General features: G+C 38.5%; 1 protein-coding gene across 1 annotated transcript in view; it reads right to left on the bottom strand.

The window, feature by feature from the left end:
- Window positions 1-934: 934 nt before the first annotated feature.
- Window positions 935-19,193, bottom strand: part of radil2a (Ras association and DIL domains 2a) — a 70,889-nt gene continuing 52,630 nt past the window's right edge. The window contains exons 12-16 of the mRNA XM_055152624.1: window positions 16,925-17,103; window positions 15,305-15,620; window positions 5,191-5,306; window positions 4,621-4,760; window positions 935-3,348 (exon numbers count right to left, since the gene is read on the bottom strand). Of these exons, the coding sequence (XP_055008599.1) occupies window positions 3,246-3,348; window positions 4,621-4,760; window positions 5,191-5,306; window positions 15,305-15,620; window positions 16,925-17,103 (854 nt within the window). The 3' untranslated portion in view covers window positions 935-3,245. The remainder of the gene's footprint in view (window positions 3,349-4,620; window positions 4,761-5,190; window positions 5,307-15,304; window positions 15,621-16,924; window positions 17,104-19,193) is intronic.

Here is a 19,193-nt window from a genome sequence, read left to right as displayed (position 1 = left end):
GTGTTTTTTTGAACTCCATACATCTTTCACTTGAATCATTTGGATGATTTCAGCCCTGGAATTACTAAAAAAAAACTCGAGCTGTTAACTTGAAAACTACCACTTCATGACATCACAAAGTACAGAGCATTTTGAGCTTTGGAGATGTAGACAGACTGTTAACTTGTATACTAGTAATAACTTGTAGTCAAGACTGCACGAAACAAGACCAAGATCAGTCTGAGACCACAGGGTCCTGAGACCAGGACAAGACCAAGACTTTTAAAGGTCGAGACCAAGACAAGACCAAGATCACGGCCCATCGAGACCAAATCAAGACCATCTTTGTCATTTCCTACATTTATTTGTATTTTACAGTTATTTTGGCACGTATATCTCTATATATAGATATATATCAATGCTTTTATAGAACTATCTCCATTTGATTTGATTTATGTTCATTTAGGCTTAAAATAGGCCAAGCAAACTGTACTGCACTGAAACACTCTGTGCCCCTTTTTTGGACCGTGACTCACAGTTTGAGAACCCCTTCTTTAATCCTACTTCCACTGGCACTTTACAGAAATCAAGTGTTTTTTTCAACTTCATAACATTTACAGTTACGTTATCTTACTGGTTTAGCAGTGATATTTAGCAGCATCTGCACATTTACTGGCTGTGATTAAATATGATCACACTCATGGAGTCAGACCTCGAGTCCGAGACAAGACCGAGACTAAGCTCCATCAAGACCAAGACGAGACCAAGTCCGAATGTAAAAAGCGGTCTTAAGACTGGTCTCAAATACTACGACACTACTAATAAAAAAAATTTGGGAATGAAGTATATTTTTCATAAGGTAATGATATTCTAATGTAATAAGAGTCAGTTTTGCATAATATAGGAGGACCTTTAAGTGTTTTGTTCAAATCCAGAAAAAAAATAAAACCAGATGTCTGTTTAAAACAAGTCCATATTTTTATTTTCCAAAATACTGACAGATATAAATATTACAAACAGAATACTTTTTGCATCAGAATTGAATGTACAGCCATATAACAGAAATTCACATGTTAAACTGTTGGCTAGTGGCTAGTGCTACGGTAGTTTGAACTCTTGAACTCTTGAACTCTTACTTTGGCGTATAGGACTTTAAAACGCATACACAAATAATTATTAGTTTGGTTGTGAATTTTTCAGTTTTGGTACAAAGCGTCAAAACTCCAGTCTTCTCGTCCAGGTGTATTGCCTTTTTCAACAGCACCAGTCTGGAGTTTTTCAGTCATCCTGGTCAAAATAATTCGGGTACAGTTACAGTGTAATACGAGACAAACAAAAATGGATTGAACTTTTATGTACACAGACCATCCATGCATAAACACATTTTCTTAATCTAAATAAATAATGACAGAAATATTTTATAGAGCAAGTTAAACTGAACCAAAAGGCAGATGGTCAAGGTACTTTTGTTGCTATAAATTTATCTTCCAGTAAAAGGAAAAAAGTACATTGGTTTTGAATTGAAAAACATTAGAGATTGCTGGTTTTTAAAGGTGCACTGTGTAACTTTTCTGGTGGAGAGGTTTCCACCAGCTTCTCCGTGAAGATTCTTTGCCAGGAATGTTCCACACTATGCCACAAAACATATCTATCTCCATGGACACAAGATATCTGTGGAGAGGCGACCACGCTCACTGTAAGTTGTTTGCAAGGCATTTTTGAGAAATAAAAGGACTCATACTGAAATAAATGTTTGATAGATAGATAATGCATTTAATACCATACTGTGGAACATTCCAGGCAAAGAAACAGCATCTCCATGGAGACGCCACAGTGCACATTTAAATGACACATAGAAATAAAATGTACACAAAAAAAAACATTGATAACATTGACAATATAATGTGTTCAAAACTGTGCTAAAATGAGATGTTCTTTGACAATATGACTTGGTTACACAAACATACTTTTGTCGTGTCAAATTTCACTTACACAACCAGTCAAAAGTTTGGACTACATAAATGATAAATGGTGCGTTCAAACTAGGAAGTGAGCATGGGGGGGGTGCTTCCGGCTCCATCGACTCTGGCTCAATTCATTTTGTATTGAAAAAGCAGTCCCCACTCTCTCTGTAACCGCTGCTGTCAGGCTCCTCATTTTGGTCTTAAAATGTTCGTATTAACCTGCCCTACATGATTCTGGTGTTTTTAAATCAGTTCCTATTCCTAATATGGAACTCGACTCCAAATTCGCTCCTGCAACTGCTAGCCTCATGAGCTTCGAACGATAATGTCACACTCCCTTAGTCCACTTGTTTATACTGTCTAATGTTTGGACACACTTTTTCTTCTTTATTTCCACGATTATTTGCGTTGTAGATTTTCTCTGAAGACATCAAACTATGAATGAACTCACACGGAATGTAGCAAACAAAAAATAAACTCAGAATAACTCAAAATGTGTTTAGATTAAAAAATAAATACCCTGGTTTGCGTATTTGGCGTTTGTTGACCTTGACAAGGCACAGATGTGAGGTGAAAACCATTTCAGGAGACACTTGGCCAAGGGTTTAGAGCATTCTCAACAAAGCAAAGCATGGATACTTTGAGGATTTGAATAGAAAACATTAAACATATTTATTTAATTTTGAGATATTTAACTCTCTTTTATCTGCTACATAATTCCATACACCTTACATCATGTATTGCTGTCTTCTGTGTGTGCCTAAAACGTAGAAAGTAGTAAATAAAAAGAAAAAAAAAACATTGAATGAGAGGGTGTGTCCAAACTTTTGACTGGTAGTGTATTCCAAAACTCTCTTGAATAGTTTCCTTTCCTCTGCGTTGTCTTGAGGTAAAAATACTGAACCTTTTTTGGTAGAAAGCATCAAATTTACAAATAGTCATTTCAGCATCGCAACCGCCATTCTTCTCACCACAATTTATGATCTTGGAGCCAGGCCTGATGTTGTTTATAGCTCTAAAAAACCTGCTTTTGCAAAATAAGTCACTCGTATAAACTGGTCTTGACCAAAATGCCACAAATGTCTCTTTTTGGTCCTTAGACATGAGTCGGGAGTTGCACAGCGTAGGTCGATTGTCTTGCTAAACAATAACAAAAAATAGAAAAAAATAAACAGGTTGCCCACTGGTCTTTGGTTGGAAATAAAACTGGTACAATACTGGCTTTGGAAATCCGATAAAAAGTAAGTTTAAATGTTTTGTAATCTTCTCCCAGACGCATTCAAAAACACATCTCGTCTCTTCTCAGCATTTGGTGGTGATTGTGGTTTTGTTGACAATTTTAGGGTCGATTTTGGCCACCAGCAGTTTGAGAATGTCTCCTGACGATCGGATCAGCTCTTTCCCACTGTAAAAGAAGAAAACAGAGGAGATACATGACATTAAAATCACAACAGCAACACAAAATCTATATGCAAATACAGATTACATGAGCAAAAAGAAAATGCCAAAAAGCTACTTATTTTAGCGGTCACAAGAAATTAAGCATAGGAAAACCTTACATGGGGAACAGTTAGATTCCTATAAAATATAAACCTTTATCCAATTATCAGTGCACAAAATTTAGTGTTTTCCAAAATAAAAAACTGGGACATCTCAGTTTTTTTGGTAATTGGTAATAATAAAACTGTGAAACGAGTGTGTAATTAGGGAAAATTGTTCTGTAGAGACTAACATGCAAGTCACATTTTCTCTGTGTTTAGGTGATTTTTAAGCAGCTTTTCTGTATTTTACCTAAACAAATGACAAGTTATGTCTCTCATTACTGTTGGCAGGGATCAGACTGGTCAAAAATAGGGACACCTGGGATATTTCTTGTATAAAGCTGGAAAAATCAATGGTTTTGAATAAATCTGCTGGGACAGGGACACAGAGCTAAAAATTGGGGCTGTCCTGGGTAAATAGTATGGTAATTACAATGGTAGTTCATCAAATCTGAGCTATTCAGCACAATATGTATAATTCAGAAATCCTTTGGCGAGCTACTTAGAAGGGGGTGGAGAGCTACTGGTAGCTCCCGAGCTACGAGTTCACTCAACAGTATGCGGGTACTTGGTTTATTTAACCAATTGCTGCTATTTGGTCATGACGTATGTAATTGTATGTAACTGGTATATTAAGCTTTTCCCAAATCCTGTGGGAAGAAGGGCAATAACGTCTTTCCCCTTGATAAAATTCACCAAACATTCTCTTCTGGGGTTTTTGCGAACCGTCTACTGTATTCCAATTCCTAACCTAGTCGCTGGAGAGAAATAAAACTGAGGCACCTGGCATTCACAGTGGTCTCCCATCCAAGTACTAACCAGGCCCAGACCTGCTTAGCTTCTGAGAGCTGACGAGAAGCTGGTATGGCCAGTAAAATTTGCAATATAATCTGTCCAATACTACATAGACTAACCAGTGTGTAGATCACAGTTTTAATAAATGCAAAGTTTACAAGGACAGGGACAGCAATGACAGTTAACAAACCAATACACCCCAACACCAAGAAAAGTAATATTAAGTCACACGCTAATGCTCTCTGTCCATTTACTGACAGTATGTACACAGGATCTTCCATTTTTAATAGTTAAATCACTTGTCTTATTGTTCATAATAGATTAGATCACAGTTTCCTTACATGCTGTACTCCATCCCCACGAGGCTGATGCCGTTCACAGCCAGGATCCTGTCCCCGACCTTCAGTTTGAGACACCGAGCGGCCGGAGACTCTGGGACCACAGACTTCACATAGATCCCACTCATCTGAAGAGGAGTTTTCTACAAGAGAGACGGCAACACATCACATCATACACATGTATACTATTTCACTTAGATAGACACAGGAACACTTTAAATGAATAAAAACACCTTGGTGAAATACTGGTCTCTGCCAGTTTGTACAGTGAGGTATGAGATCTTATTAGCCATGAAAGACAATCTATGTTTTGTTCTCTAGATTAAAAAGTTAAAAGCAACAGCTGTAAATCCAAAGCTGATTTAAATCATTTTGAGCTGCCAATCGCTGAGTGCCCTGTTAGCTGGGATTATTTTATTAAGTGTGATGTGGGCACCAATGGGAATAACATGGATTTGCAGTCCTGGTATAATCCGGGTCTAGAATAGTCCTGATTTAGTCCTTCATTGGAGTATAGGACACTGGTACTTCTATATTTGATGTAAACGATATGAAGTATAACCGGACTCTTACCGTCCCGTCCACGAGGGCCAGTCCCAAACCCTGAGGTCCTTTCTGTAGCTCCACCGTGAACACCTCCTCACTCTCTACCTCCTCCTCCTCCAACCGCCGCTCGCCACTTTCATTCGCTGAAATAAAAAAAAATATGCAGAAAGTTAATTTAGTTTTTCTCCCTAAACAAAAACTCAATACTTAAAAGAACTGTATGTAAAGAAATGTAAGGAGCTTCTATCTATTATTATTTATGACGGCCAACATTTTCCAGATTTTGTATTTTTTTGTGTGTTCCTCTTTTCTATTTAAAGCTGCAATGTGAAACATTTCTGGTGGAGAGTCCAGAAACCTGCTTGTCTGCATTGAAATTGCTTTGCCTAAAACCTTCCATAGTACAGCGTTAAACATATTTTCATGTAACTAGGTCAGATCTGTGGAGAGGCAACTTCGACACATAGTATAAACTAGAAAAGCACTCAGAGAGCGCAGACCTCCGCCAAGGACTACCCCCATTTTTTATATAAATTGCGATAAAATCAGTCTTCTGGATCAGATCCGGATCAGCCTTTGGAATATGAAAGAGGATCCCATTGTCCATCCCTGAGTCAAATTTCATGGGGTTTGGTCAATAATTAACCCAGATATTGAGAAACAAAATTTTTGGCCCCATTTACCACAATGTTAACTAAAATTTCAAAGTGATCCAGAATCCAGGATTTCTTCCGGATCACCCCCAAAATGAAATCAGTTCTTTCTTTTCACATTTCCAACAAATCCTGAAAATTTCATCAAAATCGGTCCATAACTTTTTGAGTTATGTTGCTAAATGACAAACAAACAAACAAACAAACAAACAAACAAACAAACGCCGGCAAAAACATAACCTCCTTGGCGGAGGTAATGAACTGAACCAGGAGGACTAAACCAGGACTGAACCAGGACTAAACCAGGACTGAGTGTCAGGATGGGCCCGGAGGTGTACCCACATAGACCATCAGGTGACTGCAGGCGAAAGCACCGGCGCACAGCTTCACGGGGCTAAGCGCAGCCGTTGCACAATCGCGCTTTGCAGACACCCTGCTCCTTGGACTCGGGGTTCTCACTCTCGCTCTCAAGTCCTAGATTAGTCCTGGTTCAGTCCTGGTTTAGTTCTGGTTTAGTCCTGGTGTAGTCCTGCCTTAATCCTGGTTTAGACCTGTTTTAGTCTTGGTTTAGACCTGTTTTAGTCTTGGTTTAGACCTGTTTTAGTCCTGGTTTAGTCTTGGTTTAGTCCTGTTTTAGTCCTGGTTCAGTCCTGGTTTAGTCTTGGTTTAGTCTTGGTTTATTCTTGGTGTAGTCCTGGTTTAGAACTGGTTCAGTCCTGGTTTAATCTTGGTTTAGTCCTGGCTCAGTCCTGAATTAGTCTTGGTTTAGTCTTGATTTAGTTCTCGTGTAGTCCTGGTTCAGTCCTGTTTTAGTCCTGTTTTAGTCCTGGTTCTGTCCTGGCTGAGTCCTGGTTGAGTCCTGGTTGAGTCCTGGCTGAGTCCTGGCTTAGTCCTGGTTGAGTCCTGGTTTAGACCTGGTTTAGCCCTGACTCAGTCAAACATCACGAACTGCGTACCCCCACTTAAAAAATCCCCACTACACCACTGCCTGTAGTAGAATAAATGCAATATAGATAAGTTTAATGCCATACTGTGGAGCATTTTCGACAAAGCAATGACCTACAAGCAGGTGACAGACCCCCTACTGATAGAAAAGTTCCACAGTACACCTTTAACACCGATCTCCCCTCTCATATCCTGCTGTAGGCCCAGTTCCCAGCCCCTCTGGTCCGTTGCCCCTCCCTCTCGGACCCACTCTTTGAACAATGCCCCCTCTCTCTCCAGCAGGATTCCTCTGACCAAGCCAACTGTAAATTCCCATGACGACCCTTTTCTCTCCTGACATCACCTCCTCTCTGTGATTCTTGGGCTCAGATTAAAGGATTACCAAACTTTCAAAATAAAACCAGACGCCGTCCCGTTCCCCGGAGGTACAGACAGGTTTGGGGCCCTGCATGTGTTTAATATGGGATTATGTTAAGTGCATTAAGTGGGTGATACAAATGGAGTTGACACAGTGATTAGGGCCTGACAGCGAGAGAAATGACTCCCTTGGGAGACTGTAAACACTATTGATGGTAAAGGAGAAGAAGAGGAGGAGGAGGAGAGGCTCAGGAGGCTGGTGGTTCTGCTGCTGTGGTGGAGATAGTATGGAGGGTTGGTTTCACTGTTTAAACCAGGTCTAAACCAGGATTAAACCAGGTCTAAACTATGTCTAAATTAGGTCTAAACCAGGACTAAACTAGGATATAACCAAAGATTAAAACCAAGATTAAATCAATTCTAACTCAAGTCTAACCCTGGACCATTCCAGCACTAAACCAGGTCTAAACCAGGACTAAACAAGGACCAATCCAGGACTAAACCAGGTCTAAACCAGGACTAAACAAGGACCAATCCAGGACTAAACCAGGTCTAAACTAGAACTAACCCAAGGCTAAAGTCCTAGATTAGTCCTGGTCCAGGTCTAACCAGGTCTAGCCCAAGATATAACCAGGACTAAACCAGGATATAACCAGGATTAAACCAGGTTTAACTCCTCATATAACCACGTCAAACCCAGGATATAACCAGGAATAAACAGGATATAACAGGACAAAACAAGGTCGAAACCAGGGTTAAATTAGGTCTAAGGCAAGTCTAAACTAAGTCTAAAATAGAACTAAACTAGGGCTAAACCAAGCCTGGTCAAAACCAAGACTAAACCAGGTCTCACCCAAGTCTAACCCAAGTCTAACCCAGGACTAACCCAGGACTAAATCAGGACTAAACAAGGACTGAACCAGGACTAAACCAGAACTAAACCAGGTCTGACCCAGGACCAATCCTGGATTAAACCAAGTCTAAGTCAAGTCTAACCCAGGACTAAACCAGAACAGGACTAACTCATGATTCTGATAGATCACTGCAGATCACACCAGAGCTACAGTTTGAGTAGCAGTAGTAGTAGTAGTAGTAGTAATAGTAGTAGTAGTAGTAGTAGTAATAGTAGTAGTAGTAGTAGTAGTACTAGTAGTACCAATATAACTCTTAGACATGCTTATTAATGTGCTCTTCTTCATTTCACATTTAAAGATACTTTTTGCATATTATAACATGGGACATTTGCTGACGTCCTTTTTACTTTTAGCTGCTCTGAAAATCACATTTGTTTTGGTTTAACTCACAGAAATGAGCTGTAGTGCGCCTGACGTATGGAGCAGATTTGGAGAGCTTTACACAGCGCGCATATGTTCAAAGAGGGGCCCAGCTGGTTCCAATGTAATCCTCAAACCATTAAACCAAATGACTTCAAATAAAAAGAAACTCCACACGACCACTCCCCCTCCAAGATAATACTGTGTGTGAGATACTGTGAGACAGAACCCAGCAGTTTAAAGGTGCGCTGCGTAACTTTTCTAGTGGGAGAGTCTGCCACCTGCTTGTCTCCATGGAGATGTCATTGTCTATTGCATAAATATGAAAAAATATGTAAGTATAAGATGTGGTGTGTCTCTTGAAAAGGTCAAGTTTGTGGAGCCAACCCGTGACAAATAAATAAAATAAATTTAAAAAGTTAATAAATAAAAAAAAAAAAAAATGACAAGGCAAAATTCGAAGAAGCAAAATATTACATAACAGATAATTAATAAAAAAAAAAAAAAATCTAAAGTATAATGGCAAAAAGACAAAATGACTTAAAATGAAAAGAAACGCATTGCATCCAAGGTAATACTGTTTGATTGAGTCAGTATCCAGCAGTTTAAAGTTGCAGTAACTTTTCTAGTGGAAAGTCTGCCACCTGCTTGTCTCCATGGAAATCTTATTGCTTTGTCTAGAATGTTCCACAGTATAGATTATCTTTCATTAACAAAAATAGTGAATGTGCTACTTTTCTGTCATAATCCACATAATTAAGATTTAAAAGTGCTTAATAACAGTATTTTATTATGAAGATTGGACTGAAACAGAGCAAAGGATCATGGTATATGTAGTTCTCTCTGTTTTTGCGCCATAACAATGAATTTAAGCAAAGAAAGTTGTAATTTGATATATACATGCATCACAAATTTCAGACTTCCGGTCTTCGCGCAATGCAAACTGGGAAGATCCGCCAAAAAAGTGAGCATCAAACCGCCATGTTTGATTTCCCAGTGGGATGTGTTGGCGCTCCACATATAAAATGTTCGCTGCAAACTCGGAATGATTTCTTAGGCAGGTAAAGGTTTCCTTTTTCTTTCTTCCTGTGGATCGATACTGCCCATCGCCTTTGCTTTTCACTATTTTTCTATTCCATTGGGGAGAGAAACAGTTTGAACGGAGGTTTGAAGTCACAAAGATCTGATTCCCTTTTGCAGTTATGAACTTCGTAAACAAATTTCTCAAGCCATTTTCCGCTGTTAGGACATCCAACCACCACACAATTAATGATGTCTGAATCCCAAAACTAAAATATGACAACATCAGAACCAGAACCAAAAGCGATATGGTTCAAAAGACTTGAAAATATCGGCTTTGTCAATAGATGCATCCCACTGGGAAATCAAACATGGCGGTTTGATGCTCACTTTTTCGGAAGATCTTTCCCAGTATGCACTGCATGATGACTGAAGTCCAAAGTTTGTGATGCATTAGTGTGTATTATGTTGGCTCATGGTGTTATTGTGAGACTTCTGACGATGCGATATCACGATGTTTCGATAATTGTTACATGCCTAGATTACAAGTCAGATCTGTGGAGAGGCGCTCTCATAGAAGGAATTATTATATTTTTTAAGCAACAGAAACACCCGTAATCAATAAATGCTAGTATCATAGTATCGTATTCATACCATGGAACATTCCAGGCAAAGCAATAACATCTCCATGGAGACAAGTAGGAAGCAGACCCCAGACAAGTTTTGTAGTGCACCTTTAAAGTGCATATGACAGACTTTATTTTTTTTTTTTGACTTAATTTAGTGAGATTATAACTATTGTAAATATAAATCTAGTTTTACACAAACCAAGAAGAAATTTGTGAAGAAAAGTAAAAAAAATGACAGGAAGTTCCAAACACACTGATCATCACAGTGGGAAAATCCTGTCCAAAGTTTATCCACATTTTACACTTAAGAAACACATTTTTTCTGCTACTTTAAGCCGATAAAGTGTATTTGTCAGATAATAATTTCTGTGTACATAGAGGAGTGTTGCTAGGTAACAGTTATGGATTCCCTAGTGTGATGTCACAATTTCCAACCAGGAAGTAACATTTTAAAGCTAAGAAAGTGCCAAATTAGGAAAACTAGGGAATGTTTTTGCAAAAATCTTAAATATAATGATCTTCAGTGTGTTTTAGTAAAAGGAGTCGTCCAACCTGCCATAGACACTTTAATACAGCTGAACGTTTTTAAATTGAGTTTGTTTGAAGGTTTTAAAGAGCTGGAGGTGGTCCGTGTTCACACTCCCACACAAGAATGCACAAACAGGGAGGAGGATTCAAAAATAACACAGGCTTTCATCCCAGGACAAAATGGAAGGCGGAACAAAGCATTATTACTCCTTATATTAATGACTGATGTTTTAAAGGTGCACTGTGTAACTTTTTTGCCCCCTGCTTGTCTTGCTTGAGAATGTTCCACAGTATGGCGTCAATATAGCGGGATTATTTTTGATACATTTATTTTTATTGCTCAAAAATTACCTAGAAAAACTTGTATTCTTACTTGCTGGAGCCGCTTGTTTAATGCAATACTGTGGAACTTTCTAGGCAAAGCAATAACTTCTTTATGAAGAGAAAGAGGTGGTGAACTCTCCTGCGGAAAAGTTACATCGTGCACTTAGCGATGCAATATTCATTTTGTGTTCCCAGATGTCTACACACTCCCCGTTCCCAGATGTCTCCCTTGTGTCAGGGCTTGTAAAAGGATTGTAAAAGAGTGGATTTTTAAAAACAGAATTCTTTAAAACTCCAAAATATTGTACGTATGGCTCATTTTGACTAGTCAGGCTGGCTCGATTTCATTTCTCTCCAGCGACAAGGTCAGGAATCAGAATATACTAGACGATTTGGAAGAACCCAGGAAGTTGTAGACCGCACACCGGCCAATCAGCGAAGAGCTGTGAAGTCATGACGTCAAACTCAAGCGCCTGTCTGGGTCCATTTCGTGGTACAGCACAACAGTAAACAAAGAGGTCGAGATGGATGTAGATGAAGACAGACATTCTGTGTTGGCAACAATTCCCGAGATCGAGGATTTTCAAGTCAGAAGACGTTCTTGCCCTTCTTCCTAAGGGAAATGGGTCATTACGTATGTCACGACCAAATAGCAGCGATGGGAACTTTTTTTTATTTAACCAGCCTTCTGTGGAGCGAACAAATCCTAATGCTGCGAGGTCAGACGGTTTCCACGAAGTGAAAACAGCTAATGAATTAGAAAGCCACTACATTGCCAGAAAGACCTGGCAATGTAGTCATGGTCAAAGTTTCTAACTGTGTCCCCAGAATTTTATATTGTCTCTTTTACAGCTGTTTATACCTCTTGTCCAGGACACCTTCAATAAAGAAATCATTCAATTTCAATGGGACTTTCCTGGTTAAATAAAGTGGAAAAAAAAACAAAAAAACTTGGAAGGTCCTGTATTATACAAAAAGAATTCTTGTGAACTTTAAGCAATGTTATAATATTTTTACCCCTCAAAAACATACCTTAAGTTGTGTTTTGTTTCATTCACAGGTTTGAGTAATCCTTTATTATTAGTCTGTCTACATCTCCAAGCTACATCTCAATATACTCTGTTCCACCTTGTGGTTTCATGAAGCAGTAGTTTTCAAGTTAACAGAAAGTAAAAGGTAGGTTTTACTTTCTGTTTAGTAAAGATTGGAAATTCCATAGCGAGAATCATCCAAATTATTCTAGCGAAGGTGTACAGAGTTTAAAAACGCTGTGGAGCACTTCCTGTATTACCATATGACATCACAAGATGGAACAGAGCGTTTTCTGTTTGAGAGAAGAACTCAGCCTAAATATCTATCAACTATGCAGGATTTGTGTGATTCATGTGTGAATGAAACAAAACACAACTCCAGGTGTGTTTGTGATGAGGAAACAACATTATAATAACTGAATATCCACCATTAATTGCACAGCCCTAGTTGATCATGAAAAACGGCTAAAACTACAAAGTCAGGTTTTGTCTGATGGTGTGTTGAGGAGCTGGAGGTGGTCCCACTCACTTTCTCCCTGTTCTCACTCCTGCCCATGAGGTCATAAAAGGGAGGCGTCCAGAAACAAAGAAGAAGAGGAAACAGCCCTTCCTCTGCGCACAGTCACACCGGAGCAGCCTTTTCCACTTCAAATTCCTCACTCCCGACTCACCCCGAACAAGTCCAAAAAGGGAGGACTTCTTTTATGATCTGGCATCCCTGGCTAGACCTAAACAAGAATGTAGCGGTGCACAGGGGTCAAGACACTAAATACTTACTTTAATAGGTCTCCGTCAGCAGTGGTGGGAGGTAACGAAGTACAAGTAAAAGTAAAGGTGCACTGTGTAACTTTACTGGTGGAGGGTCCGTCAGATGCTTTTCTCCGTGGAGATGTTATTGCTTCGACTGAATGTTTCACAGTATGGCATTAAAAATTCCTATCTTCATGGAGACCAAACCAGCCCAAGTTATAGGTCAGATCTGTGGAGAGGCGACCCCACTCACAGTCAGAATGCCTGTTTTTCTAGGTATTTTTAAGATATAAAACCGCCTACAATGGAATAAATGTAAGGTAGAGATATTTAATGTCATACTGTGGAACATTACAGGCGGCGCAATGACATCTCCATAGAAACAAGCAGGTGATGGACCCCAAAACCAAAAAGTCAGAGCACCTTTAAGTATAAATTTTAAGTATCTGTACCTGTATCTGTAAATCTGTAAGTACATTTTCAGTGGACACTTTTCACTTTTACTTTACTACATTTGAGAGCAGGTATCTATACTTTCTACTCCACTACATTTTAGATCTGGACTGAAAAGTAAAAAGTACTTTTCATTATGGTTTGAGATCTGCTGAAATGGCTGAGACTTATTTTGAACACATTTATTTTGAGTTAACATCCCGACTATGAGCAAACAAACACACACAAAAAAGCTAGAAAAATTAAGAAACTAATTTAATCACTTAAAATCTGAAAAATTATCTAGAACAATTAAAAATGTAGTGATTTTGATACATATGTCTGCAAAATACTTTTACTTACTCACTTACTCTTTAAGTACGTTTTTAAACAGGTACTTTAATACTTTTACTTAAGTAGATTTTTACTTGAGTAACAGTTTGCTAGTCAGGTTGGCGCCACCTAGTGCCTCCACTCAATTATATTTCTCTCCAGCGTCTATGTCAGGAATCAGAATACACTAGACGGTTTACAAAAACCCCGGAAGTGCGAGTTCGGGCACCAGCCAATCAGAGAAGAGCCATACATTGTGTGTTCGCAACGATTCCCGAGATCAAGGATTTAAATACGGAAGAAAGAGAATGTTTGGTGAATTTTGTCAAGGGGAAAGACGTTATTGCCCTTCTTCCTACGGGATTAGGGAAAAGCTTAATATACCAGTTAGCTCCGTTAGAGGCGCATTACATACGTCACGACCAAATAACAGCTATTGGTTAAATAAAAAAAGTACCTGCCTACAGTCAAGAAAACAATTCTAACACTGCGAGGTCAGACGGTTTCTACGAAGTGAAACCGGCTGATGAATCAGGCTAACCGTTCGCCTCATGTATCTGCACTTTTACTTGAAGTACTTCATCCACCAAAGCTCATCAGTCAAGAAGAATGAAATGAGGTGCTTTTTTAGGAGTTTTGGAGAAGGGATGGCCATACTGATCGTGTCATTTAAATTACAACCCGATGTGGACAAGAAACAAATGGACTTTTACTTTTAATGTGTTTTTTGTTTAAGAGGGGTCAGTCATGTGAAGTTTCAGCTGTTTTTATGGTCTGAAAGAACAACATTGAACTCAAATAGACCTGCAATCATTTAAAATAAAGCTGTAGTCAGTGTCACCATATTAGCACTCCCACTTGTGATTTCTGATGTAATAACACTTATGTAACTTATACCTTATCAGCTTGTGCAGTGTAAGTACATTAATATTTTTTTATCTCAAACCTAGACGCTATAAAATTACAACGGCCTCCTTAAAAGGTCCATATGACGCTATTTCCTGATTTATGTTATAATGTTGTTTTCTCATCACAAACAGACCCGGAGTTGTGTTTTGTTTCATTCACACATGTTTAACACACAAACCCTGCATCTTTAGGATGTTTAGGCATATTTCTATTCCACTTTGTGATGTCATCTGTTAATACAGAAATTGCTCCACTGTGTTTTTAAACACCATACACCTTCACTAGAATTATATGGATAATTTCAGACCTGGAATTGCAGATTTCTGCTTAACAAAAAGGTAAAAAGTAGCTGTTAATTTGAAAACACACAACCGCTACATGACATCACAAGGTGGAACAAAACATTTTGAGAGACTAATCATAAAGGATTACTCAAACATGTGTGAATGAAAACTCCAGGTATGTTTTTGATGAGGGAACAACTTTATAACATTAATTAAAGCTCACAAGAGTCAAATTTTGCGCAATTTAGGACCTTTAATGAAATCAAACTGGACGAAAAGTGATGATGTGTGACAAAAACAGATAAAAATAACTTGGCATATTTAGGTTTTCTTTAGATTTTTGCTTCTAAATGTATCATGATAATTCAGAGACACAAATATAGATGATTATGGATTAACCGAATAATCTTGACATCTCTTCAGTTCGTTGGTTTGCCTAATATAGAGTTCATTTGATCCACTTTGATGTCCTCCTTTAGATGATTTCTTGCTTAGATCTACTGACAATGATGTACTCCACTTTTTGAACTGATTTAGCCCTAGATTAGACCTGGAATAGTCCTGTTATAGACCTGGTTTTCATCTGGTGGTACTCTGAAAGCTAAAACCTTTATTTGGTGGTACTAAAATGTGAGAGTCACTGCCTTACATCTTTATTGCGTTCACAGTTACCTTTCCTCTGCAGACTGGCCCCCTCCCTCAGGTCACTCTCCAGCTCGTTCAGCTCCATGCCCTGTGGCGTGTTTGGAGGCGTCAGCAAACACGAGGGGTCCAAAGCCAGGCTCTTGTGGGACCCCCGGTCGTCCGGTCCTGGGAGGGAGCTCTGTATCTCCAGACTCTTGAGTTTATGGGTCAGCTCGGCCTCACAGCTGCCCAGGTCGGAGTGAGGGCCTCGGGGGTGGATGGGCTCCGCAGGGGGGCAGTCCTGGTCTGGATCTGGAGGTGCCCCCGAACAGGCCTGGGGTAGAGACTGGCTGTCGGGGAGTGTCTGTGGCGAAGGGATAAACACAATCATTAACAGATGGAAAACCTTCTTGAGGAAGGTATAAATGTCAACTTTAGCTGTGTTTATTTTTGTAATAATAACTTTATTACAACTTTAAAAGGTAGTGTAGCCTGCGCTGTTACATTTTTCTTTTTTTTATATATGTGTATTTTTATAACCACAACTGAGCCGGATTACTGTGCCTTAACCTGAAAATAGAGAACACATACAAGCTTTTCTCATTCTCAGTATTTGGACAAGATCATGTGTGAAAGCTCAGAAGGTAGTGACCATTCAGATCATAGGGAGTCATTCTGGGTTTAACCCCTTAACGCCAAGCCTCAAATATGCAACAAACCATTTGGATCAAGATATAAGCCGAGATAGCGGCTGCATACCCTCAATGCCGGTTAGAGCATATGCGGGACCTTCCTAGGAACCTTTGGCAAGCACTTGTTTCTAGTTTGCAACATACCCAAATTTATTTATTTATTTTTTTGATATAGTCTAATTAATAATCTCAATTTAATTTACCATCTACTTGAAGGCAAAAACACACACAAAACTGGATTTCAGCATTGAAACTAAAATGAAAGAGTCATGTGAAGCTCATTCTGCTTTCTGATTGGAAAATTATCCTGAGAACCAAAACACTAAATTATAACAGACAAGTTGCCAACCATGTCTAATAGTTTTGTAATTAAGAATAAATCAGCATTAAAAATGTTATGGGTAAAGGCTGTATTTGATTTGAACATGTTTAGCTCATATTTGGGGACACAGTTAGATCACATTTATGGAATTTAACATTAACATTTTACATATGGTTCCTTTAAACTAGTTTCATGGTTAGGAATAAAAAGCTAGATTCACCTATGGTACCTTTTAAAGATGCACAACCTGCTTGTTTCTATGGAGATGTCATTGCTCTGCCTGGAAAGTTCCACAGTATGACAGCTCTACTTTACATTTATTCAATTACAGGTGGTTATATAGCTCAAAAACTACCTAGAACAACAGGCATTCTCACGGTGAATGGGGTTGCCTCTCCACAGATCTGACCTGTAACTTAGACTGGTTTGGTCCATGAAGATGGAAAGGTTAAATAGAAGACAAAGCAATAACAACTCCATGGAGAAAAGCCTTTGGCAGACCCTCCATTATAAAAAATGCAAATATAAAAGCACCTTTAAGTGTACTTTTATATTTAGCATTTTCTTTGCGTACTGGTGCATTGCTACACTATTCTTTCTATATATGATTCCTCAGTACCATATTATCTATAATGTAAAAGTTTAACCCATTACCTGCTGGCCCTCTTCTGTTTTGGTTGTGTCTTTTTCAGCCAGTTGTTGGATAAATCTCTGCAGGACTGTGAGCTGCTCGAACAGGCCCTGGTCCACGATGGGCTTCCCCAGCTCCAGGTTAAAGGTGGCGCTGGGCAGGATCAGCGGAGGGTGATTATCAAAACTCTCCAAGATGTCAGCTACAGGACCAGAAAGGACATAAAGTTTAGGTTTGAACCCACATCCTGACAGACAGAAAAATAAAATAAAAGTAAAATAAAACAAAATAAAATAAATAAAAATAAAATAAATGAACAAATAAATCAAAGGCATGACAAAAATACAAGACAACATTTATTTCACAATTAATTCAAAAATATTTCTAAACCATAATACACATATTTTTGTAGATGTTCAAAAATATAATTATGTATATACAACATTACGATGAAAATTAAAGGTGCTGTATGTAACCTTTCTGATAAGAGTCCAGCACCTGGTTGTGTCCATGGAGATATACTAGAGAAGTTGCTTTTGCTGAAATGAACCACAGTATGGCATTAAACTTGCTTATTATTCAAATATAGGTGTTTTTTTGTTTGTTTGTTTTGTTTGTTTAACAATACGTTAAAAAATATGTTTTCTACTGTAATCGGCCCACCTCTCCACAAATCTGATCCATGAATTGGCTTGATTATTGTCTCCATGGAAAAAGATCAGTTTAATATCATGCTGTGAAAAATTCCAGGCAAAGCAACAACATCTCCATGGTAACATACCCTCTGAAAATTTAAATTAAAATTAGGGTCCGTCCGTGCTTCAATGGAGATGTCATTGCTCAGCCTGAAATGTTCCACAGTGTGACATTAAATAGCTCTACTTTACATTTATTCAATTACAGTTGGGTTTATAGCTCAAAAATGCCTAGAAAAACAGACATTCTGACTGTGAGTGAAGTCGCCTCTCCACAGATCTGACCTGTAATTTGGTCTTCATGATGATAGAAAGATTTAATACTATACTGTGAAACATTTCAGACAAAGAAATAACATCTCCATGGAGAAAAGCAAGAAAAGTTACAAGACGCATCTGTAAAATGAAACTGAACCAGCCCATCTATTTGCTCTGGGTATAGTTGGGAGAAGTAGGTTAAGACTTGATTAGGAACAGTAAATACAGACACACAATTGGATTAATGCTGTTACTGTTGTTTAGGTTTCAGCCAGCAGGACGTCATCAAAAAGAGAAAAGCAAGACGCAGGGAAGGAGAAAGTTTGAAAGGAAAGAATGGACCATTGTTATAGTAGTTTTGAGTAGTAAAAATAATAATACTCTAGGCAATATGGCAAAAATGTGTCACAGTTGTTCGCCATTTTGATTCAATAATGTCTTGTTCTTGTAAAGTTCTTGCAAAGTTTGTATTGTTTATATTCATGAATTTGATACTGTTTCAAAAATAAAAATGTAATCAAAAATTGACAAAAAAAAAACTATGAAGATTCTGTTCAAAGTTTAAACAGATCCAGGAGAACTGACAAAAACACTGAAACATGAAGTGGCAAACTAACTAATATATTTTTCTATACGGCTCTCTCTCCAGTTTAAATGTGGCATGTTTTTACTATTCCCAAATTAGTCAGTACCAGGCACCTGGTTTACTGCTAAAATAGTCCTAGTGAATCACTTTTTTTCCCCATGCATTTGAGCAAAATTGGCAAACTTGGCATTACCTCACTCTGGCCTCTGGAAATTGTGAAAAGCACTTATAAACTCATTGTGGGCAATAATGTCTTTCCCCTTGATAAAATTGACCAAACATTCTCTTTGCTCTGGCTTTAAATCCTCAATCTCGGGAACTGTTGCCAACACAGAATATATGACTCTTCGCTGGTTGGCTGGTGCCCGAACTCACATTTCCTGGGTTTTTGTGAACCGTCTAGTGTATTCTGATTCCTGATCTATTCGCTGGAGAGAAATGAAATTGAGCGGAGGCACTAGGTGGTGCCAGCCTGGCTCGATAATTTTACTTGTCAAGTGAAATTTACTCAAATCATGAAAAAACTCTCTTAATTCAAGTCATCTTAACTTGAGGAGATTTTATTTTTTGCGGTGAACTAGTGGATTTTGAAAATTTATTTCACTATTTACACTTAAAAGATGCATTATGTATCTTTTTGTCTGGGTGTCCATCCATCACCTCTGTGTTTTTATGGATATGTCATTGCTCTGCCTGGAATGTTCCACAGTATGACATTAAACAGCTCTACTTCACACTTATTGAATTACAATA

This window comes from Boleophthalmus pectinirostris, unplaced genomic scaffold (genome assembly GCF_026225935.1).
Source record: "Boleophthalmus pectinirostris isolate CB_2022bp ecotype Guang Dong unplaced genomic scaffold, ASM2622593v1 HiC_scaffold_17, whole genome shotgun sequence".
Taxonomy (NCBI): domain Eukaryota; kingdom Metazoa; phylum Chordata; class Actinopteri; order Gobiiformes; family Gobiidae; genus Boleophthalmus; species Boleophthalmus pectinirostris.
Note: the sequence above shows the minus strand (reverse complement) of the source record. Positions and strands in the feature narration are given on the sequence as shown.